At 56.2% G+C, this 26,596-nt stretch overlaps 1 protein-coding gene across 15 annotated transcripts in view; it reads left to right on the top strand.

Moving 5' to 3' along the window:
- TNS3 (tensin 3) overlaps window positions 1-26,596 on the top strand; it is a 232,623-nt gene that overhangs the window by 136,724 nt on the left and 69,303 nt on the right. For 14 of the 15 annotated variants that reach the window (XR_014834141.1, XM_021079356.2, XM_085005686.1 and 11 more), the window contains 4 exons: window positions 2,471-2,600; window positions 2,957-3,022; window positions 3,960-4,064; window positions 23,837-25,096. Coding sequence is in view for 14 of the 15 variants with exons in the window: in XM_021079356.2 (XP_020935015.2) it covers window positions 2,471-2,600; window positions 2,957-3,022; window positions 3,960-4,064; window positions 23,837-25,096 (1,561 nt within the window). In the remaining variant the exon portion in view is untranslated. Of the gene's footprint in view, window positions 1-2,470; window positions 2,601-2,956; window positions 3,023-3,959; window positions 4,065-13,231; window positions 13,409-23,836; window positions 25,097-26,596 lie in introns of those variants that run through there. The other variant, XM_085005688.1, reaches the window with a different exon arrangement.

Here is a 26,596-nt window from a genome sequence, read left to right on the forward strand (position 1 = left end):
GGAAGGGAGTCGGGGGGACTGGGGTCTCAGCCAGCGCGTGGCTGTCCCGTGACAGTGGATCCCTCGCTCTTCCTCCCACCCTGAGCCTTGCCCTCTGGAACACTAGGAGTCTTCAGGCACTAGAGTCTCGCGGGGCCTGGGAAGGGACCTGTGCCCCAGCACCCTGGGAGCTGGCAGCCTGGGAGGGTGACTCCACCTGGTGTCCCTCCCCTGCCCCAGGGCGCTTGGTGACCTCTGCCTTCCCCCTGCCTGGTGCCCAGCGTGGGCTGGGATTCGTGTCTGATGCGTCACGCTGTGTGTGTGTGTGTGGGGGGGTAGCTGCTGTGATGAGCCATGGGGAAACTGGAGGGAGCTCATGGAGCTCCCTGGGTTCTGGGGGATGCGGGGCTCGGGCCTCGGGGTTCCTGGTGGAGCTGAGCTGTCCTCTGGGAGCAGCTGCAGGAAGAAGCCTGCAACTCGCAGCAGAAAGGCTCCCCAGAACAGAAGCAGTGGGAGGGGGACCGTTCTGTGCCACCTTGAGGCTGCATGTCGCTCTCTGCCTGGCACCTGCGATGCTCCCATGTCCACCTGGGGCTCTGCCTGCCCATAGGTGCCTGGTGCCCGCGTGGGGGAGCTGCTGGCTGGCCGTGGCTGCTCCTGTCGGCTGGTCTGGGGTGGCCTCCCTCGGGCTCTCAGCTTCTGGAGGTCCCGCTGGGTTATTGTACAGTTTGGGTTCCCCTTGGTATTTGTAAAGACTTGAGGGCCCTCTCTTTCCTTTTCTTCAACTTGTGACCCCCTTTCACTCTTAACGTCCAAGGTACCAGTGGGCGAGGCAAGTGGAGGGCGTGGGCCCCTCGTGTCGCAGAGATGGGCACCCAGGGACATGACCTCTCTGCGGGGTGTCTCCACTTCAGCATGAGGGCACTGAGGGCCTCTGCTGAGCGCTCGGGGTGGTCAGTATGGGACGAGGGCCTCAAGAGGGGTGAGATGCAGGCAGCACCTTCTGGAAGGAGGGCTGGGAGGCCGGCCAGAGGCTCTGGACGAGGTGGAGAGGGCTTGCGGCTGGCCGTCTTTCTGCTATTGGAAAGCAGGTGGAAGTTTTCACGTTTCTGCAGATTTCTTGTCGGCTGCTTCCAGACACCCTGGACAGGGCCCCAGAGGCCAGGCCTGGGTCTGGCTCCCTGCCGGCCGTGTATGCACAGGCCGCCTGGCACCTTCGTGGGGCGAGTGCTCAGCGCGTGTTTGTCAACGTGCGACACTCCCCTGATGGTCTGTTTACATTTTTCCGTGTATTTGTGGGACTGTTTCCTTGTAGACAGCACGGTGGTAGAGGACCTCTGGCCTGCCCTAAGGGCCACGGGCCAAGCCGGCCTGGCTCCTTGAGCCTTTATTTTTTCTTTGGCGTGATGGTTTCTCAGGTTCGTGAAGATGACAGATGGTCACCTGCGGCATGGTTCCGTGTCGCTGGCCCTCCTTGCCGTGGCTGCTTCTCATTGACGCCACACAGAATGTTTTAAGCCTGCCTTTTCCCAGGAGAAGTCTCTTGTGAGCGCCTGGCTGCCTGTGAAGTCCCCACAGCCTCCAGCCTCGCTCCCTCCTGCCAGGTGCAGTGGAGGGAGTGCCCCCTGCTCTGTGTGTCTGGGGCAGGATCCAGCCTCTTTCTGGCCTTGGACCCCTGGGAACCCTGGGAAGAGCCCCTGGCCTGCCGTGGGAGGGAGGAAGGGTCCCCTCTCCCGCAGCAGCCCCTCCACCGCACACCTTGGCCTTGGAGCCCTCCCAGTGGCCACAGGTCTGTCAGGCAGGGAGACTGCAGGGCCCTTCCCGTAAAGGGCCCTTCCTCTGCCCACCCTTCCTGGGTGGTGCCAAGTGCCAGGAAGGGGTGCTTTGACCCTGCTTATCGTCACTGTCACCCCGGAGGCCTGAGCTGCACCCGGGGACCCGGGGGAGCCATAGCCTGAGTTCACATCTTTGGTGATTATGGAGACTGGTTTCAAATGACCATTCGGGACGACCATTCGGGACGTCCGTTGGGACCGCTCAGCACTGGAATTTAAATGCCGAGGCCTTCTTCCCCCCCCATTACACAGGCGACAGAAATATTGAGTGCATTACAGAAAGTAATGACCCCCTGCTTCTTTCGAGGCTTTAAGGTGAAATGTGGAGAATTTAGATGAAATTAGGGAAAAGGCGCTGTGGAATTTCATTCTGCAGATGTCTTCCAAAGAGAGGTGTGGTCCATCCAAGGACTAGAGGCTGAGGGATTCCTGTCCTGCTGGGACAGGACCAGCGTCCTGCAAAGGACCAAAGCCTCAGGGATGTTTGCAGCCCGTCTTTGGGGGGAGTGTGGGGGGGAACGGGACCCGCTGTTGGCTGCACACGCTCCCAGCCCCTCCCGAGAGGGGGAGGCCTGCGCACCCCCACCCATGGTGTCCGCGCGGGAGGGGCTGTCCCGGGGACACAGCGCGGCCCTTCCTTCCCCCCCTTTTCGCAGGTGAAGTGCTACCATAAGAAGTACCGCTCGGCCACCCGCGACGTCATTTTCCGCCTGCAGTTTCACACCGGGGCTGTGCAGGGCTACAGGCTCCTGTTTGGGAAGGAGGACCTGGACAACGCCAGCAAAGGTGAGGTCCCTTGCCGGGTGCATATGGGGCATGGGGGCCGGGGGGGGGCGCTCTGGGCCCTCAGCATGGTGCCCCCCGGTGGCCTTGTGTGTTCCTTTCAGGGTTGCCCTCAACCCCCACCTCATACATCAGCCCATTGGCGGAATGATGCCAATCTCAGGAAAGACAATTGATCCAATAAAGAAAAAAATTCCAGCGGAAACAGTGAAACTAGTGATACTTCCTCTGCCGCGGGTGTGCTGTCGCACAGTTGGGAGTGGTGCTGTCCTGGTTGGAACGTAAGGACAGAATTCATCCACGCTTTATTGTCTCATCTCCACGTTTGTTGAAATGGATTTTTTTTTTTTTTTTTTTAGATGACCGTTTTCCTGACAATGGGAAGATTGAGTTAATCTTCTCAGCCACTCCCGAGAAGATTCAAGGTGAGTAAAATGCAGGATGCTGGGCGGGCAGGATGCAGGATGCTACGAGCAGGATGCAGACCTGGTCCAGTCATGCATAGGCTGGGATCTCTGGAGAGCCTCCCACCTTTGCATGTAATTGGAAATATTTAGCGTATGTTTTAAGAAAATAATAGGCTATTCGACAGACAGTAGAGCCAGTGTGAGTCAGTAAGAGCCCAGAAATGGCATGATTTGCCCCAGGAAGGTCCCAGAACCTCAGGACTGGGTCCGTGCCCTGATGTCCTATTTATTTCTCCCCTCAGCAAACAACTGAATATTTTAAAAGAGGATTAGAAATGTGGTAAACCGCAAGTGTGTGCAAAATAGACTCTCCTTTTGTCTACAAATACCTTGAAAGGGGGATCACTACTGGTTAAGGCAAATGATTCATTTCCACCACGGGGTCCCTGTGCGTGAAGGTTTTAATTAAGTTCTTAGCAGCTGTGGCAAAGAAACGCCTACTTCTCTGCTCAGTGCCATGGATGAGGCATGGGTGGTTCAGCTCGAGGCTGTGGGGGTGAGGGTCGTCTTGGCCTCCTCGGAGGGGTCTGGGGGCCACGCCTGCCCCTGCTGTCCACCTGCCCTGAGTCCGTCCTCTCGGTGCCTCTGGGTGGGGATGTGTGGAGCGATTCTGGCGATCCTGTCCGCAGAAGCAGCAGCTCAGAGCCCAGAGCCCTGCACCCGGAGGACGGAGGACCAGCGTTCGTCTGTCCTCTCTGCTGAGCAGTTTGCACGGTTGTTCGTTCGTTCATTGAAAACACCGCTCGGCGGCTCTGATTACTGCCGGGCTCGTGGGGGCAGCTGTAGGTCTAGGTGCTGGGCTTCGGCGCTCAGATCTGGCAGGTGCCCAAGGAAGGGGCCGGCTTGGCCGGGACTAATGCCTGTCTTTACCCACCTCTACCCTCTCCCCCTGCAGGGTGTGAACATCTGCAAAACGACCACGGGGTGATCGTGGACTTCAACACGGCAGACCCGCTGATCCGCTGGGACTCGTACGAGAACCTGAGCGCAGACGGGGGAGGTGCGTCTGGGTTGCTGTGTCAGTTACCTGGGACCAGAGCCTGAAAGGGCAGCCTGTTCCTGGTTAGATCAGAAATGTCCTTGCAGTCTGCTTGGAGGCTGGGGACCCCGCTGTCCGGAACCCCCCGCCGCTGTGAGTCTGAGGGGGTTCATGAACATCAGGCTTGGTGAATTGGGCTGGGCTTTGATGAAGCTGGGCAGGCGATGGCCAGTGAGTGAAGGCATCATTCTGAAGCTTCCTCACCTGAAGCTGCGTGTCTGCATGTTTCCAGGGGCCAACTTTTGCCCCCTCCTCTCCCTCCCGAGTGCGCGTGGGGGCTGCCTGGTGTCTGAGCAGAGGCAGCCGTCCTGCCCCTGGGAAGCCCTGCGGGTGGCAGGTGTGTTGGTTTTGTTTCTGTCTGCTTATCACACTCATGTCCTGGTGTCCGGCTGCATCATTTAATCTCCCTTTTTGTGAGTCCGTCTCATCCAAACACATTCTCGGTTTGCCACGCGATCCACGGTTTGGGTCCCAAGTGGCATCATGAAGGAGGAAAGGAATGAGGAAGCCCCTGAAGGCTGATTCTCAAAGAAGAGGGCTCAGACTTCTTTCAGGCTCCGGCCTTTCATCTTTGTCAACCACTGGTTGAGAACAGACCTGATTTGGGAGAGATAAGCAAAACACTTTTGGTCCAGTGAGTCTAGTCCAGACATTAAATAGCTGAAGGCAAGTGTTGTGGCAATGACCCACCAGTGCCCATCTTTGTGGGTGGCTGCACCTGCTGGCACTGGCTGGGATGTCTGTGGTCCATATGAGGAGTCATGGACTGTGTGTTCCAGGTGGCACGTGGCTCTGCTTGTCTTCCTGGAATGTCTGGGCTCACAGCCCTTGTTTTTTTTTTTTTTTTTTTCTCTTTTCTTTTCAGGGCTGCACCCATGACATATGGAGGTTCCTGGGCTAGGGGTCAAATCAGAGCTGTAGCTGCCGGCCTACACCACAGCCACAGCAACGCTAGATCCGAGCTGCATCTGTGACTTACACCACAGCTCTCAGCAACGCCGGATCCTTGATCCACTGAGCGAGGCCTGGGATCAAACCCACATCCTCATAGATACCAGTTGGGTTCGTTCCTGTTGAGCCATCCTGGGAACGCTTCATGCCCGTATTTTTGTCACCCAGACCATCCTGCTCTCTAGAGGTGAAGCCCTTGTCAGGTCGGGATCCAGCGTTGTTACCTTTGTGGCGCGGGTTTGATCCCTGGCCTGGGGACTTCTGTGTGCTGTGGGCGCAGCCAAAAAAGCAATGCTGTGTGTGTGTTTCACAGGAGGGTGGCTCCTGCGTGGTTTCATCACCCGGTGGCCCCTTTGAGCCCCTGTGCGAGCGTCTGGGCACACCTTTAAGCACCGTTCCTGCGCCCAGTTCATCGACCCCACTGCCTTCCGTCAGAGGGGTTCCCAATTGCTCTTGATCTTTTTTTCTTAGACCTCTCAAATCTGTTTTTGAACATTCAGGCAGAGGTGAAGTACAAAATCATGTAAGTTGCAGGCGAGTCACAATCCTTACAGGTTTCACTCCATTTATATTATAGAACATCGGCGGTATTGCCTATGCTGTACAGTGTAGCCTCGTAGCTTCTTTATTTGATGCCTGAAATGGTTTGTGCCTCTTCATTCCCTACCCCCATCCTGCCCCTCCTCAGTTGCACTTGGTCTTGGTGGAGCTCGTGGGGTTCTCGCTGTTAAGTGCTGCCTCTTCGGCCCCCGTAGCCAAGGCCCTGCAGCCCCTAGCACAGGCACCTTCCAGAACGCACGCCGTTTCGCCCACAGGGACCCTTCCCTTTCTGAAGTTCCCTTCCTCTCCCCGACTCTCCAGGCTTCCTGGGGCCGACCTGCAGTGGTGAACTCGTTCCCAAGGCTCTTGGCTCTGGCCGAAAGCTGCGGGCTCTCGGCTCTGCTCCCATCAGGACCGAACTCTAGCCAGGGCTTAGGAGGGTTTGGCAGCCTGTAGAACGGTGTCTTTTGGCTGGACAGTGACATAGTGCAGCCCTCTCTTTTCTGTCTGCACGTCCATCTCTAGTCCTGCTAGTAACACACACACACACGTGCACACACGCACTGACTTAAGCTGCATTTATCCCTGGAAGTCCCTGCCTCCCTGGACTGGACCCTCTGCAGCTGCCTTCAAGTGGGCCCTCGATCCCCCATTTACAGCTGACCGAGGCGTTCCACTTTCTACCCGTGGTGAACTCCTCTGCTCCCGGCTCTGTGGCCCTGACGGGGCAGTGGTGGGGTCCCGCTGCCCCATCAGCATTTTGTGGGGCACTCACTGTCTCGAGGAGAGAGAAGTGGGGGGTGCTCGAGAGCATGGCAGCCTGCCAGAAGCCTCTCGCCTGTCATCTTAGTTAATCCACACAGGAACCTGTGACTCGTTTTCAAGGTAAAAGGGACAATTCCCAGGAGTGATCAAAGACGAGAAATTGGTGAGGGGTCCTGGTAGCCCTTTGGGGTGCTTGGGTCTTGGTGGTCTCAGGTGCAGCTGAGCCAGCGGTCCGGTGCTCGAGGTCACGTGGGACAGAGACTGTGGAAATGGGACTCCATGCGGGCCGTTTGACCCCAAAGCTTGCGCGGTGCAAAGGTTATCTTTCCACCGCGGGCTGCGGGCAGCATGATCCCGGTAGGCGGTTGGAGCAGCAGAGACTTAGTTCCAGGGCCCTGAGTAGTGAGCTTCTGGGTGGAAGTGACCATCTCTCCCCCGTGGGCCTGATCTTGGGCACTGCTCGTGGGGCCCTGGCTGCACGGTGGACCCTCTACTTGGGCCCAGGAAGTGGAGCTGGGCTGGGTCGGGCAGCCCCACGCATGCTGGATGACAGGGCGGGGCCAGGATTGCTGCCTGTGCATCGCCCTGTTACGTGCTGCTCTGTTTAAAGACGGCTTATTGACTCTCTTGGTTCGGTAACTCCTGGCCGTCGGTGCGGTGATCGTGTCTGACCAGAGCTTTTCCATACGTGCGTTTTCTCCAGAAGAAACCTCAGAGTCTCCTGCTCTGGGGAGCCCAGGATGGCACTTCAGCGCCATGCTTGGGGGCCGCTTTAAACAAAAAAAGCACTGACAAAATGCACAGAAATGCCAAAAAAGGTGGCACTAAATAAGCCTGGGTGGGCACTTGTTTATGGTCTGAGAGCTGAAAGGAGAAAGCAGGGCGTTCCTTTTTGTCACCCCAGCCAGGAGCCTGCATGTGTGGGACTGGAAACTTCTACCGCCCTGTGCGTGTCACTGAGCGACCCAGAAAACGCCAGGCGTAATGATTTGGGGGGGTTACAAGTCATTCTTAGCGAGTAGGCGAATTCGCAGATGCGGAATCATGATGAAGGGGGAAAGGCTCAACTTATTCTTTCTGTTTCCTTCGTCCCTGCCCTGCGGAGGGGCTCTGTCCTCTGCTGCCCTCTGTGCCCAGGGACCACCGCCGTCCTGCCCAGGGAGGTGTAAGACCCACGGCTCTGCACAGCTGCCCCCTCTGCCTGTGCTGTGTCACCTTGGACGGATTACTTGACTTCTCTGTGCCCGTTTCTCCTCGGCAGAGTGGGAGGAGGTGTAGCACCAGAGCTGCCGTGGGGGTGCAGTGAAACGGACCCCCCGAAACGCTGAGCATGTCCTTTGGATGCCAGGACTCTAACAGTGTTAGCCCTTTGTCGGAATCCCAGAGACTGATGGAGGCTCTGGTCTAACCTGAGATTGGGGGAGGTGCGTGGCACCCTGAGATGTCTTGGGAGAGGCACGTGACTGTCTTTCCCTGCACTGTCAGGTGCCCCCCAGCACAGCATGGCAGAACCGAGGGGGGCCTGTGACCAGGGGCTCTGGTGACTTCTATTCCAGCCAGAAGACTTTTCTGTTCCCGTCTCTCTCACCTCCATGCTGACCTTGCTCGGTGATGACGCTTAGCTCTGCCTCGACTTCCTGTTGCACGGAGAACATTCCCCAGACAGGACGGACCTGTTCTGCTGTTCAGCACGGATCGGGTCCCTGAACTTGGCCTGTCACCCCCAGAGGCAGCGTTCCCTGGGGGCAGGTAATGATGAGGACAGGCAGTGAGCCCAGCTGAGCAGGTGCAGCCGTGGCCCTGCTCCACTCCTCCGAGGTGCAGTGCTTCTCTTTCTGACCAAACCTCAGTTTCCTCCTCTGTAAAATGGCCTATTTTAATTAGCTCACCCTAGAGATAACGTCTACTGCTGAGTTCTTTTTCTATTATTCTACATTCAGTCTCTCTTTTGCATATGCATCTCCTGTTTCCTTAGGGTCTGCTGTGTTTCTGAGCCTGTGAGGGGCTCGAGGAGAGAAAATAAGCAGACCTGGGAGTTCCCGTCGTAGCGCAGTGGAAACGAATCCGACTAGGAACCATGAGGTTGCGGGTTCGATCCCTGGCCTCGCTCAGTGGGCCGGCGATCTGGCGTTGCCGTGAGCTGTGGTGTAGGTCGCAGATGTGGCTCGGATCCCACGTTGCTGTGGCTGTGGGGTAGGCTGGCATCTGTGGCTCTGATTCGACCCCTAGCCTGGGAACTTCCATATGCCGCAGATGTGGCCCTAAAAAGACACACAGAAAGAAGTGTTGGGTCAAGTTGTGACCTTTAGGTGTTGCCAGTTTGAAAATGGATTTGAAAGCATTTCTCCCTAGAAATTGTTGGATACTGAGATTTGGAAAAGCAAACCAGCCCCCAGGAGGAGCATCCGCTGGAACCAGGCAGGTCAGAGGTTAGGTCCTGGCTCCACTCTGCTCAGGGCCGGGCTCCTCATCTGCGGGATGGGAATGCGGCTGCCTGAGCTCCCAGAACTTCCAGAAATTGGAGGTGGGGGGGGTGCTTCACGAGTGTCCAGCCATGGCAACCACTCCCTGAACGCTTCCACGTTCTGTACCCAGACCGAGGGGAGTTTCTTCTGTCTTGCCCCCAGCCAAGCGGGCGTAGACAGTTGAGTGGAGAGCAGCTTTGGGTGTTGACTTTTGGAAACGGATTGGATCCTGTCCAAAACATAAGTGCGACATCGGAGGCTGTTCAGGAGTCATAACTGGCCCTGAGCTGTCATCTCACTCAGAGTCTATTGCTTGTCTAGCCTGAGGGGTAATGGAGAAATCGGTTCAGACTTCGTATTGTCCGGGCTGATTTTGCACGAATTGAATCGGTCTCCCAAGGAGGGCTAGGTTGTTAAGTGGCATTACCCCAGGACAGACAGCGAACAGAGGCACTGAGAGTTGGCTCAATTTCCCTGCGGCCCTTGGTCCCCAGCCTGCGAACATGCCTCGGGCCATGGGACCCACTTCGGGAGTCCTTGTGTCCTGTGCTCTGGGCAGGCGTCTGAAAGACAGGTAGCTGTTGGTGTGCCTGCAGCTCCAGTATCTTCCTAGATTCCAGCCAAGTGGGTGTTTCTTCAGCTCTCACTTTCCTCTTCCCATTTATGAGAGGCTTCGGCATAGCTCCTGCCCTTTGATGCTGCACTGGCTTAAGCAGCAGGCACCCAGGATCCCTGCCTGTTCCCTGGATCCTGCCTCTGGAACACGGATCTTCGGACTCTGTCACTGATGCCCTGCCTTGGGGACAGCAGTTTAGTTCTGGCTTTTGATGGGTTTTCTGAGAGATGAACTTTGAAGTGGGCTCGGCTCCCCACCCCCACCCCCATCTCCCCAAGACCCTAAATCATGCAGCTTCTACGTGAGTGTGAGCTGCAGAGTGTGTAAAGGTGGTGTGGCCGGGGGTTTGCTCTTTGTTCCCTTCTTTAAAAGCTCTTGCACGCAGACCTGCCTTTATCAAATTGCCTCTCAGTCAAGCCCCTCCTGGCTTGCTCCCCGCTTAGCCTGGAGCTGGCACGTTGGCTGCGTGAATTCCGCTCAGATCAAACCTGTTGAATTTCCTTGTGTGTCCTCCGTGGGGAGAACTTTCTGTTGCCAGTAATGGGCAGATGGCAGTCTTCCATTCTGCATCCCTGCCATCAGGGGCATCTCTGCCAAGTCAGGGCTGAGACATTCTGACGATGTCACTAACACAGGAAAGATACAGACCTTAACTCCTTGACAAGGGCAACCCAAAGCCTGAGCGAGAAGGGGCTGGGGTGCACGTGCTCCTGGGTGCGCCCTCCCGAGCACGCGCCCTCGTTACCCCTCCTGCCACCTCTTGCCTGAGATGGTTACACTGTTGCCCCACCTCCCATCTCTTCAGATTTAACAGATGTTGGGGGGCCCTTTCGGATCCCAGATACGGGACTTGATCACACGCTCCCTCCTTGGAAAAGGGCTGCAAAGCAAAGCGGACCCAGGGGTCCTCAAGAGAAAAATTTCCCATGAATTACGGGGAAAGGGAGCAGTTGGAAAAACCCTTTATTTTGTCTTTATAGGGACAATTATCATGTGCCCATTCCTTTAAGAAAAAAAAAAATCCCTGCCATTGATTGCGAGGCTCCTTTGGCAGTGGTGTTCCTTGTGGCAGTGAGGGTGTTCCTGGGGTCAGATTCCATGTCTTGTGACTCTAGGATTCCCATCAGGTGCCTCAGGAGTGGCTGGAGGGAAGGCACGCGCTTCCAGAGGAGGAGGAAGCTTGGATGGAGGTGAAGGTGGCCTGGTGTGGGTTGGGGACAGGGGGACCTCTCCTGGCCTTGTGGTGGCAGCTGCCCCTCTGTGGGCCCGGGGCCAGGTCTGACCAGGCACCTGTCACCACCTTCTAATTCTAGAACATTTTCATCACCCCATTTCCATCCTGGGCGCACCCAGGAGCACGTGCAGCCCAGCCCCTTCTCACTCAGGCTTCGGGTTGTTCCATCTAGAACCCTGTGCCCCCGGCAGTCACTCCCAGCCCTCCCGCTGCCGGCTTCAGGCGACCACCTGTCTGCTGTCGCCGTCACTTTCCCTCGTCTGACGTTTAACATGGGTGTAATCATGCCGTGTGTGGCCTTTTGTGACAGGCTTCTTTCACTTTGCCTGATGATTTGAGGGTGCATGCACGTTGGTTTCATACGTCATTCCTTTTTTAGGGCTGCATAATGTTCCAGAGTGTGGCCACACCACAGTGTGTCGATTTGTTCATCCACAGGTGGGCGTTTGGGTTATTTCTACTTTTTGGCTGTTGGAATTCATGCCGCTGTGAAGAGTCCCGTACACGTTTTGACCTTAAGTTGGTCTCACACCGCCGATCTTGTCTACTGTGCTGTGAAGTTTCCACTTCTTCTACTGCTTTCCTGGTTGGTCTCCCCTTCTGGCTGTTTCTTCTGTCCTGCGGCTCCCCACAGAGCCTCCCGCTGAACGTTCTGCAGGCCTCCTGTCCCACTTTGCCAACTACTGTCAGGGAAAGTATTTTCTGTGTTCGCTCTGTCACCCCAGGTATAAAATGCCACCTCTGTGCGGTTGAAAAGTTTGAGGCGTTTCCAAACACTGAGACACAGAGCTCCCTTTTGGCCGCACATCAGCAACGCCTCACAAGACCGCGTTGTTGCAGGAGAAGTTAGCACCACCCGCCTGCATGGGCTGTGTGTGATCCACACCCGCAGGCGGGCGCCAGGGAACAGGATAGTGTGTTGAGCTCGAGCCCTGGGAGGCCATCGGCTGCGTAACCGCCAAGATCGGAAGGCCAGATTGGTGCCCGCTGCAGGTATTCATGGAGGCTGTCATAGCTCATGGGTGAGGCTGCTGTCAATGCCAGGAAAACCCACCCTGTGCCCCATAGGAGGGTGGAAAAGGAGCCGCAGGAAAGACCAGGCTCCTTTAGACACACAACCAGTCATGCGACTTGGTTCTGTTAGAAATGGAGCCAAGGGACCTCAGTGGAGCGTACAGATGTTTTGTCTCTTCCTCATTGTTGTGGGTACTTAGCTTTTTTTTTTTTTTTTTTTTTTTTAAACAATTGGGGTGCAGGAGTTCCCGTCGTGGCGCAGTGGTTAACGAATCCGACTAGGAACCATGAGGTTGCGGGTTCGGTTCCTGGCCTTGCTCAGTGGGTTAAGGATCCGGTGTTGCCGTGAGCTGTGGTGTAGGTTGCAGACGCGGCTTGGATCCCGTGTTGCTGTGGCTCTGGCGTAGGCCTGTGGCTATAGCTCTGATTCGACCCCTAGCCTGGGAACCTCCATATGCCATGAGAGCAGCCCAAGAAATGGCAAAAAGACAAAAAAAAAAAAAAAAAAAGCAATTGAGGTGCAAAGGTCTGATTTTAAAACCTTGTCCTGTAGAGGGCCGGGACTCCCACCCCCCTGGCCTTGGCCTTGGCTATCACGTGGTAAGGCCCCATTCAGCTCCGCTGTTAAACCTGATCTCTCGGATTTCCATTTCTAATCTCTTTCCTTTTGATGTAAAATCTTTGAAGATAAGTACTACGCCATCAGTTAGTCACTTCCTTTCTGGCCGCGACGGTGTTATTTGCAGAGTGGGCACAGGGATGTCGGTTCCCTTCCAAGGAAGGCGGGTTGGTCAATACCCTTTACCGAACACCCAGCGGAACAGACCTTGCATAACAAGCGCTTTGTGTCCCGCGATAAAAGAGATGGTTTTCCCCTCCAGTGCAAAGGTGATGTGTGCCTTGATGGCCTTTTCGGGGGATTTGTTGAGGAAATCCGTACCCATGGTGACCTCCTGGCTGTGTTCTGTCTCCTATCTCAGGCTGATGGGGTGGTGACATTTGTGCTGTGGGAACCTAAAGGCGTTGGGACGGGCTTTGCTTGCTGGCGCTTGTCATCGAAAGACCCAGGGTGTGTGGCTGTGCTGTGACCGAGAGGCAGTCAAAGCAGAGGGTAAACCCTTGGGCCACCTAAGCTGCACATGTACAGGCTTGAGGTGCAGAGGTGCTGCTGGGCAGAGCGTGGTGGTCTGAGTGTGCAAGGAAGCCCTGCAAGATAGGCCATGTGCAGTTAACCCCGGCAGCGACCCAGCAGGGAGGAGAGTCACAGCCCCGGAGATGGAGGGTGTCAGCCAGTGGCTGATGTGCTCAGGGACGCAAAGGATGGCCGAAACTGGTTTGTAAACCCAAGCAGGGTAGTGCTGGCTCTGCAGGCCAGGTTGTCAGCTGGGAAGGTTTGGAAGGGAGCAGAGGTCTGGCTGAGTGGCTCCGGAGTGGAAGCCTTTGCCCCGCCTCCTCCGCCTCCAGGGTTCAAATTTCACTAAACCTGATTGCAGGAAACCCCACCCTCCTGTTTACATAGCCCTGGCCTTTTTTTGGTGGAACCAAAGTCCCTTACTGAGCTGGGAAGATCCACCTTCTGTGCGGAGAGGGAGGCTGGGTCCCTGGGGGGCAGACACGCCCTGCCCGGGGATGCTGCGCCCTGGGGTTGAAGGCTTTCTTCATGGAAACGTGGGTCCAACCGGTCTGGACTGAACAAGCCTTGGGGCTGTTTGGAAGGAAGGTAAGCAGGGAGCCTGTGTGGGCTGCAAAGACCAGCAGCTGAGACCAGGGACTTGCCAGCCAGGAAAAGTCCCAGAGGGCCCGCATGGCACTCCGTGAGAGGAGAGGGCATCCAGTGGGGAGCAGCGAGCCCGGGGAAGGGCAGGCAGGCCCGGGGCAAGACTGTTTGCAGGTTAGAGGAATATTGGCTGCTTCTGCCCTTGGAGAATCAGTGATGGTTGGAAGCGGGCTCGTGGCGGGCCAGCCCAGGTGGCCTCGGAGTCGGCCCCGGGGCCTCCTGCCTTCCTGGGCGGCTCGGGTGTTGGCAGAGTCAGGAGTGCCCGAAAGGGAAGGGCTGCCAAGATAGGGCGCTTGCTGGGACGGGGCGTTGGCTGGAAGGGACAGGGGCCCGAGTGGGAGCAGTCCTGCTCGTGTGGGCTGCCTGGGACGGTTGCCGTGGCTGGGACACGCCTGCCACCGTGGGGCTGGGCCCAGCACTGTTATCTGGCATTCCTGGCCTCGCCCGGGGGACCGCCAGGAGCGCCTGGAATCCGTGTGGCTCCATCTCCCGGGGCCCTGCCGTTGGCGTGTCCCTTCCGGGAGAGCCGCGTGCCTTTCTGCCTGCAACGCCCCACTCCTGCTTCATTTTTTTTCCCCAAGAATTTACAGCCTGCCCGCTTCTAGAAAACATTTACACAAGCTTGACTTGGCTCCAAAGGGAGTGATTTTCATCTGCGCCCCGCACCTTCCTTGGCAGGCGAGGTGTCGCCTTCCTGCCTCCGGCGCCTCCTCGGCTGGCATTCAGGGGGGCCGTTTTGAGTTTGGGGGTTCTGGCAGGCATTTGCTCTCAAGGTGTGAGATGGCACGTCTGGAGAAGCTTTGTGCTAGCCTGGAGTTACTTCTGGAACTCAGCCTGGGGCGGCGAGAAAGGGCGTTTACTTGGCCAGAGGCACAGGCGGGGCTTTCACCCGGTGAGGTTCCGAGCAGCTCGTTACCATGTTTTTGCCTTTTGCTTAGAGGAAAGGGGCACCTTTTTTTTTTTTTTTTTTTTTTAAATTTGGTTTTATGGGGGGTTTTTTGGCGGGGCGGGGCGTTGATCACACTTGCGGCATGTGGAAGTTCCCGGACCCGGATCAAACCGGTGCCAGAGAGCCTCAACCCGCGCTGCAGTGACAAGGCAGGATCCTTAACCCACTGAACGAAAGGAACTCTGGGCACTTTTAACGCTGTCATTTTTCAGTCACCTGCCTGCGCTGTTGCAGACCAAAGGTGATACTCCCAAAGGCCCTGGTACAGCCATCCTTTGCAACTCGCAGTTTTTGGAGAATAGGGACTAATTTGGTGCAAATGCAAGAGTGTTTTTAATCAGCACAGAGGCAGAATCCTATTGCAGTAAAAAAAAAAAAAAAAAAAAAAAAGCCAACCTCATTTCCTGAGAAGTTATAAATGCTACTATTACAATTATAGTGTCCAAGTGGAAAGAGAGTCAGCCTGAGTGACTCAGTGACATGATAAGGACCCGCCCCCCAGAGAGGGCCACCTGCCACACCTGGCCTTTCTCCTGAATGTGAAGGTCCTGCTGCCCCACAGGCCCCTGAGGGAGGGGAGGAGGCACCCTGGATGCTTCCAAAGCCACCTGCAGCTCCCCACCTGGCCAGAGGATGCGGGGGTTACTCACCCCGCTCTCCTGCTCTGGGCCCATCCCCCTTGCAGCCGTCCTGCACGGTGGTGGCCTTCTCCACGCTGCAGAGACTGGAAGCCCAGGTGCCCCCTCTGTACACGGCAGGGCGGGCACTGAGACGCTTGTTGCTTCTATTCAGGCTGCAGTGCTGGGCTGGTTCTCCCGGGCCCCTTCTCCAGATTGAAAGCAGGTCGATGGGAGCTGATGGCTGCCGCGGGTCTGGGAGAAACCGTACCTAACCGCTAGGGTGAGGTCTCGAGATGTGCAGAGGGGTGACGCCCCTGGGTGCTTTAGAGGACCCCTGGCAGGGCTGTTATCCTTCCACTGAGGCCTGGGGGTCAGGCACGGCCCCCACGATGGCCCAGGTCCAGCAGAGGCGCACTGGTGGTGAGGCTGCGAGACAATGCAGAGGCCACAGGAGCCGCTCAGCTGTCTGACTGCTACTGCTTTTGTCCTCATGGCTGTCGATCGGAGAAAATTGAGAAATAGAGCAGGTTATGGGGCTCAAATTGTGTTCTCTATAGCTGGTGTGAGGGCCGGAGATGGGCTGCTCAGCTGACCTGGGGGGGTCACGCTGTGCAGTTTGGGGCCTGTGAGATGAGGGCTTAGAGAACTTTCAGAGTGGTTTTAAAAATTCCATCTTTTACTTTAGATTTCTGTTAAAAAAGCAATTCTTCCACTTAATTCCAAAGCATGAGATTAGGCTGAGTTAAGAATATTTGGGACTTCCCGTCATGGCTCAGCAGTATTGAACCCGACTGGTACCCATGAGGACGTGGGCTCAATCCCTGGACTTATTCAGTGGGTTAAGGATCCAGCGTTGCTGTGAGCTGCGGTGTAGGTCAGACAAGGCTCTGATCCGATGTTGCTGTGGCTGTGGTGTAGGCTGGAAGCTGCAGCTCCAGTTTGACCCATAGCCTGGGAACTTCCATATGCTGTGGGTGTGGCCCTTAAAAAAAAGAATACTCATTAACTGGACACCGCGAGGCAGGCTTATTCCCCAGGCTCTGGGTCGGGGGAGCACAGGTGTGGGAACTTGTGGGGACAGTGTTCCCCCAGTGCCCTGCACTCTTCCCCTTGTGCTGGTCTCACGAAATGGCCACGGTGATCCCAGGGCAGCTCTCGGTCAAACACCCCATCGCCATGCGAAGTCTCTCCCAATAAGGGAAGTGAAGCACAGAGAGGTCGAGTAACTCCCCCAAGGTCACACAGCTCTGGGGAGGATTTTTAATTAGGAGTCACACCCAGGTGGATTATGCCAGAAAGTCTAGCAGGGAACTGAAGCTGTGCACATAAATTGCTCCAGGAAAAAGTTAAGCTCTGCGGCGCCAGGGGGACACACAGGGACCATGACAGCCATCCCGAGGGGAAGGGAAGAGAACGCTAACCCTCTTCTGGATTCTCGGAAGAGGCAGGGAGGTCCTGGAAGACAGAAGGTGGAGGAGGGTGAGGAGGGGAGGGAGGATGAGGCCCCACAGCAGGCGGGCCCATGGCGCAGTGAGCCTCACTTCTGTCTTGATTTCGTGCTCTTTTAGAAAAAAACCCGAAGTATGATTTCCATAAAGTTCACTCTGTTTACTGTCCTGAAACTCCCACCACGGGTAAGACAGAGGACATTTCTGTCCTTCACAGCTTCGGCTCCCAGAGCGCCGATCTGTCCCCAGGATCCTACAGCTGATGCCTTCAGAGTCTGGCTGCTTTTGCTCAGTGCCCGGGGGTGCACGGCATGCAGATGGCAGTCTCATCGTCTTTCCTTCTTCTCAGCACTTTTCCTGGGAAGCCCGCGGCTGTAAGCCCCTCCTTGGGGACTTGTGAGGTCTGGCATTGGGACATTTAAAAAAATTTTTTTTAAATTTTAGTTGATGCACCATGTTCTGTCAATTTTTGCCGTACAGCAAAGTGACCCAGTTAAACATACGTATACGTTCTTTTTCTCCTATAATTTTCTACCGTGGTCTATCCCAAGAGACTGGATAGAGTTCCCTGTGCTGTACAGCGGGACCTCTTTGAGGATGTTTTGACGGGGTGAATTGGTTTAGCTGGGTGGCCCCAGTTGGGGCGTAATCTGGAGGGGAGCTGGCGATGGTGCCCGGCGGGCCGCCTCAGGAGGCAGAAATGAGAGACGGTGGCCAGCAGTCCCCGTCCAGAGAAACAGCCTGTCCCCTGGTGAGTCAGGGTGGATTGCCCAGGGGGCTGTGGGTGTGGTGGGCGTGGTGGCCACAGTGGTGGGGACTGTTCATTCATTGTAAGGACAGAAATGCACAGCCTACTGTGGCCTCCTGCTGCTGCAGCCTAGGAAACAGACGAAACACTGCCATCATCAGCACAGGATCCTGTCTCCACCGTGAACCGTGTCAGGAGTTCGGAGGAAAACCAAGTGCTCCAGTCCTTTCTGAGGAATTGGGTGGAGCGGGGGGAGAGGGAGGGAGTTGCAAAGAAAACATTTAGGCAAATTCCTTTCTCAAATTAAATTGTTAATTTCACATTAAAGTGGTGGGTCAGGTTGAGAATTCCAGTGCTTAAACAAAACAAAAAAACCAACCAGGAAGCATGGATTTGGGAGTGGGACAGAGGAAGGATTTGAATTCCAGGTGATCTATTCGATAGCCTTTTATCTTAAATATTAGCTTTGGAGTTCCCACGATGGCTCAGAGGGTTATGACCCCGACTAGTATCCATGAAGATGCAGGTTCCATCCTGGGCCCCGTTCAGTGGGTTGAGGATCTGGTGTTGCCGTGAGCTGTGGTGTAGGTCACAGACGTGGCTCAGATCAGGTGTTGCTGTGGCTCTGGCGTAGGCCGGCAGCTGTAGCTCTGATTCCACCCCTAGCCTGGGAACCTCCAAATGCAGAGGGTGCAGCCCTAAAAAAAAGGCAGAAAAAAAAATGAGCTTAACCTCTCTGAGCCTCTGTTTTCTCCTCTGTAAAATGGACTTGTCACGGGATTGCTTTGGGAGTAAGCGAGCTCCATCCCTGGAGCGTGGCCGTGTCCTGGCACATGGGGGGTGTCGGCGCCATGGCAGGGGGGGCTGCTTCCTGCCTTCTCTCTTCCTCCGATGATGGAACTAGCCATTTCCTACAGCCTCCCCTGAGTGCAGCTGCTCCTGGATGCGTCCTTTCTCCCAGTCCTGCGCTCTTACTCTCTTTCTGCCTCTGCTGCCCCATCGGATGCTGTGAAGTACCTGCCCGCCTCTGTTGCTTGCTTCTTAACTGGTTCCCCAGGCTGGTCCATCCCAGCACATAGTTGGGGCTCTGCTGAGTGCTTCACTTCTCTCTTCACGAACAACTAACGGCACCCGTGGCAAGTGTTGCATAAACTCTGCGGTGCGCAGATGTGTTCACATGTCCTTCTGACCTTTGACCCTTCTGCCTGCCTAACGGGCACATCGGGCTCACACTGAGGTTCTTTGACATTCTGGAACCGCATGTGGACTTTAGCACCTTTCCAGTCTTGTTTGGTGGCAAGCTGAGAACGTGAAGGGTGCCGGGTTCCTGGGAGGCCAGCTCAGTAGGCCTGTGCTGCCTGCCTGAGGGGAGGGTTTTTTTTAATTTTTAGTTTTTTATTAAAGCATAATTGATTGACAATGTCATGCCAATTTCTGCTGTACAGCAAAGTGACTTTAGTCATACATATACATACGTTCTTTTTTTAAATATTCTTCTCCATCATGGTCTGTCCCAGGAGATTGGATATATTTCCCTGTGCTGTACAGTAGGGTCTCATTCTTTATCCATTCTAAATGGAATAGTTTGCATCTACTAAGCCCAAACTCCCAGTCCATACCTCCCCCTTGGCAACCCCAAGTCTATTCTCTATGCCTGGTGTGTCTGTTTCTGTTTTGTAGATAGATTCGTTTGTGCCGTATTTTAGATTCCACATAAAAATGATGTCATCTGATATTTGTCTTTCTCTTTCTGACTCACTTCACTTAGTATGAGAATCTCTGGTTGCATCCATGTTGATGTAAATGGCATTATTTCATTCTTTTTTATGGCTGAGTACTATTCCATTGTATACACATACCACATCTACTTAATCCATTCATCTGTTGATGGACATTGAGGTTGTTTCCATGTCTTGCCTATTGTGAATAGTGCTACTATGAACATAGGGGTGCATGGATCTTTCTGAGTTACAGTTTTGTCCGGCTATGTGTCCAGGAGTGGGCTTGCTGGATCATATGGTAATTCCATTTTTAGTTTTCTGAGGAACCTCCATACCGTTTTCCATAATGGTTGCACCAGTTTACATTCCCACCAACAGTGTAGGAAGCTTCCCTTTTCTCCACACCCTCTCCAGCATTTGTTATTTATAGACTTAATATTAATGATAGCCATTCTGATGTGTGTGAGGTGGTACCTCATTATAGTTTTGCTTTGCATTTCTCCAATAATTGTGATGTTGAACATCTTTTCATGTGATTCCTGGCCATCCATATGTCTTCTTTGGAGAAATGTCTATTTAGGTCTTCCGTCTATTTTTTAATTGGGTTTTTTGTTATTGTTGTTGAGTTGCATGCATTGTTTGTGTATTTTGGAGATTAAGCCCTTGTTGGTGGCATCATTTGCAACTAATTTCTCCATCTGGGGGGAGGTTGTTTTGATGTCTGGGAAGTGGAGGCCCTGGAGCTGCAGGTGGCCAAGGGCTGTGGGTACTTCTGCCTTAGGACCCCTGCTTGTTTGGGTTGGTTGGTTGGTTGTTTTCAGGTATTTTCCTTCTAAGGCAGCTGAGCATCTTTCCAAAAGAGCTCTCCAGGCTCTGTCCTATGAGAACAAGCTAGAACATGCTTGTCTTTCAGTTACTTGATGCCCTCTGGACACCAGGAGCTGGTCCCTGATGCTGGGGTACCACAGAGAGCAAAAAGCAAACCCCTTCCCTCCTGGAGCCCACGTTCTTGTTGGTGGGGGGAGGCTGTTGAGAAAGTGTGCAGTATGTCTGAGTGTTGGTGCGTGCCCAGATGAGCGCCCAGCAGGGAGGGAAAGGAAGGTCCGGAGAGCCCGGGCTGAAGAGGTGAAGGAGGAGGTCAAGATAGTCCTGCAGACAGAGAATAGCATGAGCAAAGGTCCTGGGGCAGGTGCACGGCTGCTGTGGTCTGAGAGCAGAGTGGGCAGGGAGGATGTGAGTGCAGACAGAGAATAGCCTGGGCAAAGGTCCTGGGGCAGGTGCACGGCTGCTGTGGTCTGAGAGCAGGGTGGGCAGGGAGGATGTGAGTGCAGATAGGGAATGCCGAGCCTTGTTCATTGTGGAAGGAGTTTTTAGTAATTATGGATACCGGTATTCAGAGCCTAGGAGCTGAGTTCTCTAATTCTTCTAAGTGCATTGGAAGGTAGGAATAATTATTTCCTGTTGGAAGTAAAGAATCAGGGCCTTGAACAGTCTGAACATCCTAACCGGGGATGCGCAAAGTCAAGGCAGAAGAGGAACCCCACGTCCAGGTGCAGAGAGCCTCACTCTGAGTCCCTTGGCAAAGAATGCAGGGCAGGGGCAATGGGCACCAGAGGGCACCCTTTTCCTCCTCACCCGGAGTCTGGCTGCCCCTCTCCCCAGGAGCACAAAGTGTGGGTGCAGGAGGGCATCTGTGGAGGCCTCTGGACAGCACCCCAGGGGCCCTGTAGCATGGGGAGATTCAAGCTCCTACAAACTGATTCAGAAGTTTGGGCAGGTCTGACTTGAAGATTCACTGATTTGGTTCTGATTCTTTTCCTATGGAGAGAACATGTGTTGGGCGCTTTCTGATGTAGAAAGGAATCTGTGCGCCTGGTAGGAAGTTTAGAGAGAGTCCGTGGTGGCCTTTGGCTGCATCCCATTGCCGCACTCCCTGTGGGGGGGCAGCCTGGGCCCTCCTCCCACCCCCTCAGGCTGCGGGTTCCAGGAGACAGAGGCCTAGATGCTCAGTGCCCGCCCGGCCTCACACAGAGCTGGTGTCTAGTCAGGGGCAGTCATGTTGTTTTTTAATGCATTTATTATTATCGTAAGATTTCTACTGCTAATAAAAATAAGAAGATTGAGATTACTCGTAACTCCCCAGACAGGGGTATCCTGTCTTGTTCCGTTGCCTGCAGGCGCTTAGGCACCATTCTTGGCTTGGGGCTGGCCAAGGGGTTCGACTCTAAGTGATTAACTTTGGGGCAGTGCCTGAATCGAAATCAAAAATTTTTGTGCAGCTCATTCTCAGATTCCTTGTTTCCCCTAATTCGTTGTGCCCGTCGTTTGCAGCCAGATTCAGGAAGAGGGAGGCGGAAGTCATGAATGCCTGGCATGCCTGGCTTCGGTTTCTAGAGATCGCAGACCACCCTGCCTGGCTGTGCAGTGGCCGGGGGGGGGGGTCTGTCCCCTGGGCCTGGCGCCAGCTGCCCCTGCGCTGTGGGGAGCTGAGCTTCCCAGGGGGCAGTGCCCTGTCCTGCTCACGCTGCAGATGAGAAGGCCAGCACCTGTCTCCCTGGGTCTCGCGTTACTCGAGTTTTCCTGGTTGCAGAGGGTCTCCCACAGAGGCCCAGTTAAACCAGTGTCTTCTCGGGGCTAGAAAGAACCCTTCTGTGTGCCGTGACCTCCAGAGTGTTGCGGAAACCATGCCCACCCTCTCATTGTGCAGCTGGGCGAACCGGGGTGGGTGGCCCAGGGCAGATGGAGGAAGAGCCGGGACTTGAACTGGTGGCTGTCTGATGTTCCAGCTCCCACTTCACCCATGGCCATTCTGCAGGAGCCCACCAGTGTCCTAAGTGTGATGACCTGGTGACTCACCTGCGGCTGGACTTTGCACTTTGAGGCTGTAGGGGTGATGGTGGCAGGTGCCCTGTGACTTGCAGAGCTCGTTTCAGGGTCCTTGTGTGCAGAGCTCCGGGCAGCACACACTCCCATCAGTGCCCGCCAGTCACTTGCTGACCCCCTGCAGAGTGTCATCACTGGTGCCACCTCGTTCATGGGCAGGGCCCTGGCATAGGCCTTCCTGGGCAGGTGGTCAGCACGGGCAATGGGGGAGCCCAGGCTGCCAAGCCGGAGAGCCTGGGTTCTGATCCCGCCTGGACCTCCCGATCTTGGGCAAATTACGGATGCTCCTTCAGCTTTTGCTCTTTATTTCACAAAAGGAACATGCGAGAAAGGCCTTCCTGTGGAAGTCAGAGGAAATGTGCTGAGCGCCTGCCCCCTGACAGGTGCTCTGTGGCCACCAGCTGTCATTGACACCTTCCCTCAATTACCCCGAAGCTGCGTCCAGCAGCTGCCTCTTACTTAGATGCTCACATCACCGGTTGCCTGTCTTAAAGACTTGGTTTGTTGATAGCATTTTTGGGTATCATTTCTCTGCCCAGCCCTAACACCGGCACCCCCCTCGCCCCTTGGCCAGGCCTTTCTTTCGGATGAGGGTCACTGAGGTTCTGCACTGGCCTGTACCTCAGTGTCCCCATTCCTCCTCACACTGCCTCCTCTTGGGCACAGCGTTCTTGGCATAGCACCCCCAAACACCCTAGAGATCTCTGCTCTGGCATGGCGCCCCAAAGTTCTCAAAAAAGCAGAAGCAGCTGATCGTGGCGTGCACCCAGCACAGGTCCCTCCGGAGGTCCCAGGCCCCTGTACTGGGACGCAGCCCAGTGGCTCCCAGGGGCCCCAGCAGCCCTGTGGTCAAGCCCCCTGCAGCTCCCTTGTTTTGGTATGTCTGCAATTTCAGGCTTGGGAAAACGGGGCGGGGGGGAGCGCTGAGGAGGGTGGCGGGGGAGGGAGGAGCTGACTGCAGCTCTCTCGTGCCGTTGGGCGCCCTCCCAGCTCCATGCTCTGACCCCGGCGGGCGAGTACCAAGTACCATCAGCAATTTGAGGCTGGGGAGTGGCTGAGTGCCGCAGCCAAGGCTGAAATTAATAATCGTAGCACGGGGTTCTGCTCTTCCCACCTGCATGCCAGGCCTACTTTTGTTTTCCTGGCTCGCCGTGGCAACCAACCAGTGCTCACCTACCTGTGTGCTGAGGTCTTTGGCACCTTCCTGGCCCGGGGACAGGGATGCTGCCTTAGCAGGAAGCCTGGAAACCTGTTCCTGTAACTTTCTCTTTTCACCGAGTCACATATTTAGATTTCATTGGATCGTGTTGAGAGGATAGCAGGCTCCTAAGTCAGATATTCTGTTTACTAAGGGTTTGTGAACCTGGTCCCTGGAAAAGGCTCAGTTGACAGAAGCCCTGTCTTGTCTCACACGCACAATCCATCCTTGAGTCTCCGGGGTTTGCAAGCTGAGCTGTGTTCCGCATTCACACTAAGAATGAATCTGACAGGGAGCCCTCGGAGCGAGATGACTTTGAGTGTGGAGAGTCCCAAAGGTTCTCTAAATGACCAGTCCCGGGGCATCAACAGGTAGAAACAGGACTTCCCGCGGTGGCACAGAGGATTCAAGATCCACCTTGTCTCCTTGGAGGCACTGGTTCCATCCCTTTGGGTTAAGGATGGGGCATTGCTGCAGCTGTGGCATAGCTCGCAGCTCAGGCTCAGATTCAGTTCCTGGCCTGGGAACTTCCATATGCTGTGGGTGCGGCCGTAAGGTGGGGGGGCGGTCGAAACACTTCTGGGGCCTGAAGATATTTGATTATTCAAATTGCTTTTCATTGGCAATCGCTTGCAGGAGTATATAGAACTTGGGGATCCTAGAAGAGTCCCTGGCCTTGGTTATTCTAAGCTGCCTGTTAGGAATTCATGTATTTGTCCAGGCAGGTGCACAGACCCGTTCCAAGAGCCCAAAGCCCCCTTTCAGCCCTGACTTACAGTCCGCCTCTCCTTTTCTCCCCACCAGTGCTGCACACGCAGGGCCCCGTCGACGGCAGTCTTTACGCCAAGGTGAGGAAGAAGAGCGCCTCGGATCCCAGTGCCCCGGCTGGGTCCCCGGCCGTCCCGGCCGCCGGCAGCCCAGACCACAGCGACCACACCCTGTCTGTCAGCAGTGACTCGGGCCACTCCACAGCCTCGGTGAGGACCGACAGGACTGAGGAGCACCTGGTTCCAGGACCCAAGAGGGGCCTGAGCCCCCAGGAGAAGGCCGAGCTGGATCAGCTGCTCAGTGGCTTTGGCCTCGAAGATTCTGGAAGCCCCGTCAAGGATATGACTGATGCTCGCAGCAAGTACAGCGGGACACGCCATGTGGTACCAGCCCAGGTCCACGTGAACGGAGACGCCACCCCCAAGGACCGGGAGACGGACATCCTGGACGACGAGACGCCCGGCCACGACCTGCACAGTGTCGACAGCATCGGGACGCTGTCCTCCTCGGAGGGCCACCCGTCAGCCCACCTGGGCCCCTTCACCTGCCACCAGAGCAGCCAGAACTCCCTCTTGTCTGACGGATTTGGCAGCACCGCGGGCGAGGATCAGCACGGGACCCTCGCCCCAGACTTGGGCCTCGGTGTGGACCCCTCTTACGAGCGGGAGCGGGCGTTTGGGAGCTGTGAGCCCAAGCAGCCGCAGCCCGTGCTCAGGAAGCCCTCTGTGCCCGCCCCGACACCGGCCTACGGGCAGGGCAGCTACCCCACGCAGACCTGGGTGCGCCAGCAGCAGATGGTGGCCGCTCACCAGTACAGCTTCGCCCCCGACGGGGAGGCCAGGCTCGGCGCCCGCGGCCCAGCAGACAGTTCCAGCCTGGCACAGATCCAGCCCAGGGTCCCCATCACCCCCACCCGGGGCGCCAGCAGCAGAGTGGCTGTCCAGAGGGGCATAGGCCCCGGGCCACATCCACCTGACACACAGCGACCCCCTCCCGGCAAAGCAGCCTTCAAACCCAGGATTTCAGACGTCAGAGTCATGAATGGTACCGGCCTGGAGCTGAGCGTGGACCCCTCCCCAGGCTCCCCCACCCTGGACATCGATCAGTCCATTGAGCAGCTCAACAGGCTGATCTTGGAGCTGGACCCCACCTTTGAGCCCATCCCCACCCACATGACCATGCCAGGCAGCCAGGCCAACAGCCCCGCGCCCCCGGACGGCGTGGGAGGCGGGCTGCGGGCCAGCGGGCGCCTGCAGGACGCAGGAGATGGCCCCGGCCGGGCCCCCACGCGGCAAGGTGAGCTGGCGTTTGATGGGACGTGTACTTGCCTGCGTCCGTGTTTAGCAGAATAGGGCTTTCTGGAAGATGCTGGGCTCTTCACTGGGTCTGGACGAGGGGCATGAGGAGGAGTGGAGAGACTGTTCTTGGGGCCGAAGAGCTAGAAGAGGGTCGTGGGGGCGGGTGGAGGTGGGCTCGGGGAGGGAAGACGGAGTGGCATGTTCCAGAGAGTCGGGCCGAGAGGCTGGAATCCGGGCTCCAGAGTCCAGTGGCAGCTCCAGCGCAGCAGGAAGGCAGGCGCTGACGAGGGGTCCCCAAGTGCCCCGTGCAGTAGTGGGGGCTGTGCAGGCTCTTCCCCCAGGACTGGTTGTGCAAGGCCTGGGGGCCACGGGGAATGGCTGTGGTGGGCAGAGGTGACCTCTGGCCGCACAGCTGCTTGGATGTGGGGCGGGTGTTGGGCTTGGGCCTGTGACAAGCTGTTCACGTTGGGGAGGTGGAGGCTGTGGGACACGGGGACAGAGTGGGGGTGCCTGGGGTCAAGGGATGGTGTGTGAGGCCACAGGGGGAGTGAACGTCTAGAAACGTCCACACGGAGGGGATGGGGCTGGGTGAAGCCTGGGAGCTGCTGGCATCTGGGGAGGTGGAGGGCAGGATGGGGCCGCGTTCTGGGGAGCTCCCTCTCTCAGGCAGGATGCACGACCCAGTGGTCACCTCGGGGCTGAGACTGTGGCGTCCAGGGAGGCCAGACCCTCTGGTGTTGGCGCGTTAGTGCGTCCCCACCTGGGGCTTCAGCTGGTTCCCCAAGGGCCTAGCCTCTTAGAGCGAACACAGGAGGGTGAAGAAGGAAGCACCTGGGGTCCCCTCCCCCCCCTCCTGCTCCTCCTTCTGCTCCTCCTCCTCCTCCTGTGCCTCCTGCTCCTCCTTGGGAGTCTGGCCCTGAGGACCGGGTGTCTGCAGGACGGGACTCCTGATGGGGGAGGGCTCTTCTTGCTCTGGACATTGTTCTCAGAGCCCTTTCATCCCCTCCGGCCCCTGGGCTGCAGGGGCCGATCTGTCTTGCAGTTGAGGTTCCAGGGTCACCCAGGTCGTTCACAGGAATTGGCCCCGGTTGCTGCACCCAGAGGCCCTGCCCGCTTCGCGGTCAGATGGGGTGGATTTCAGGCCGCCCAGGGCCAGGTGGCCGGGGAACCTGAGCTTTGCAGACCTTGGTGTGGCTGAGCCTTGCGTGGACTGACTGGGATTTGGGGTTAAGGATGTAATCTCTGAATTTCTGTTCACTCCATCCGTTAAAAGAAATCCTGTGCCGTGCCAGGCTGATGGAGGGGCTCAGGAAGTGCTAGTCAAATACCTGGGTCATAAGGGAGCCGATGGTGTAACATCCCAGCTTCCCCGAGTACCTAGGATCCTGGAAGCATCCCCTGAGAGTGGAGGACCAGGATGTACTGTGGGTTTTTTTTTTTTTTTTTTTTTTTTTGCTTTTTAGGGCCACACCCACTTCGTGGGGAGGTTCCCAGGCTA

This window comes from Sus scrofa, chromosome 18 (assembly GCF_054392235.1).
Source record: "Sus scrofa isolate SSC_HxYL_T2T_F1_AM1 chromosome 18, Sscrofa_HxYL_maternal_Yorkshire_Landrace_v2.0, whole genome shotgun sequence".
Taxonomy (NCBI): Eukaryota; Metazoa; Chordata; class Mammalia; order Artiodactyla; family Suidae; genus Sus; species Sus scrofa.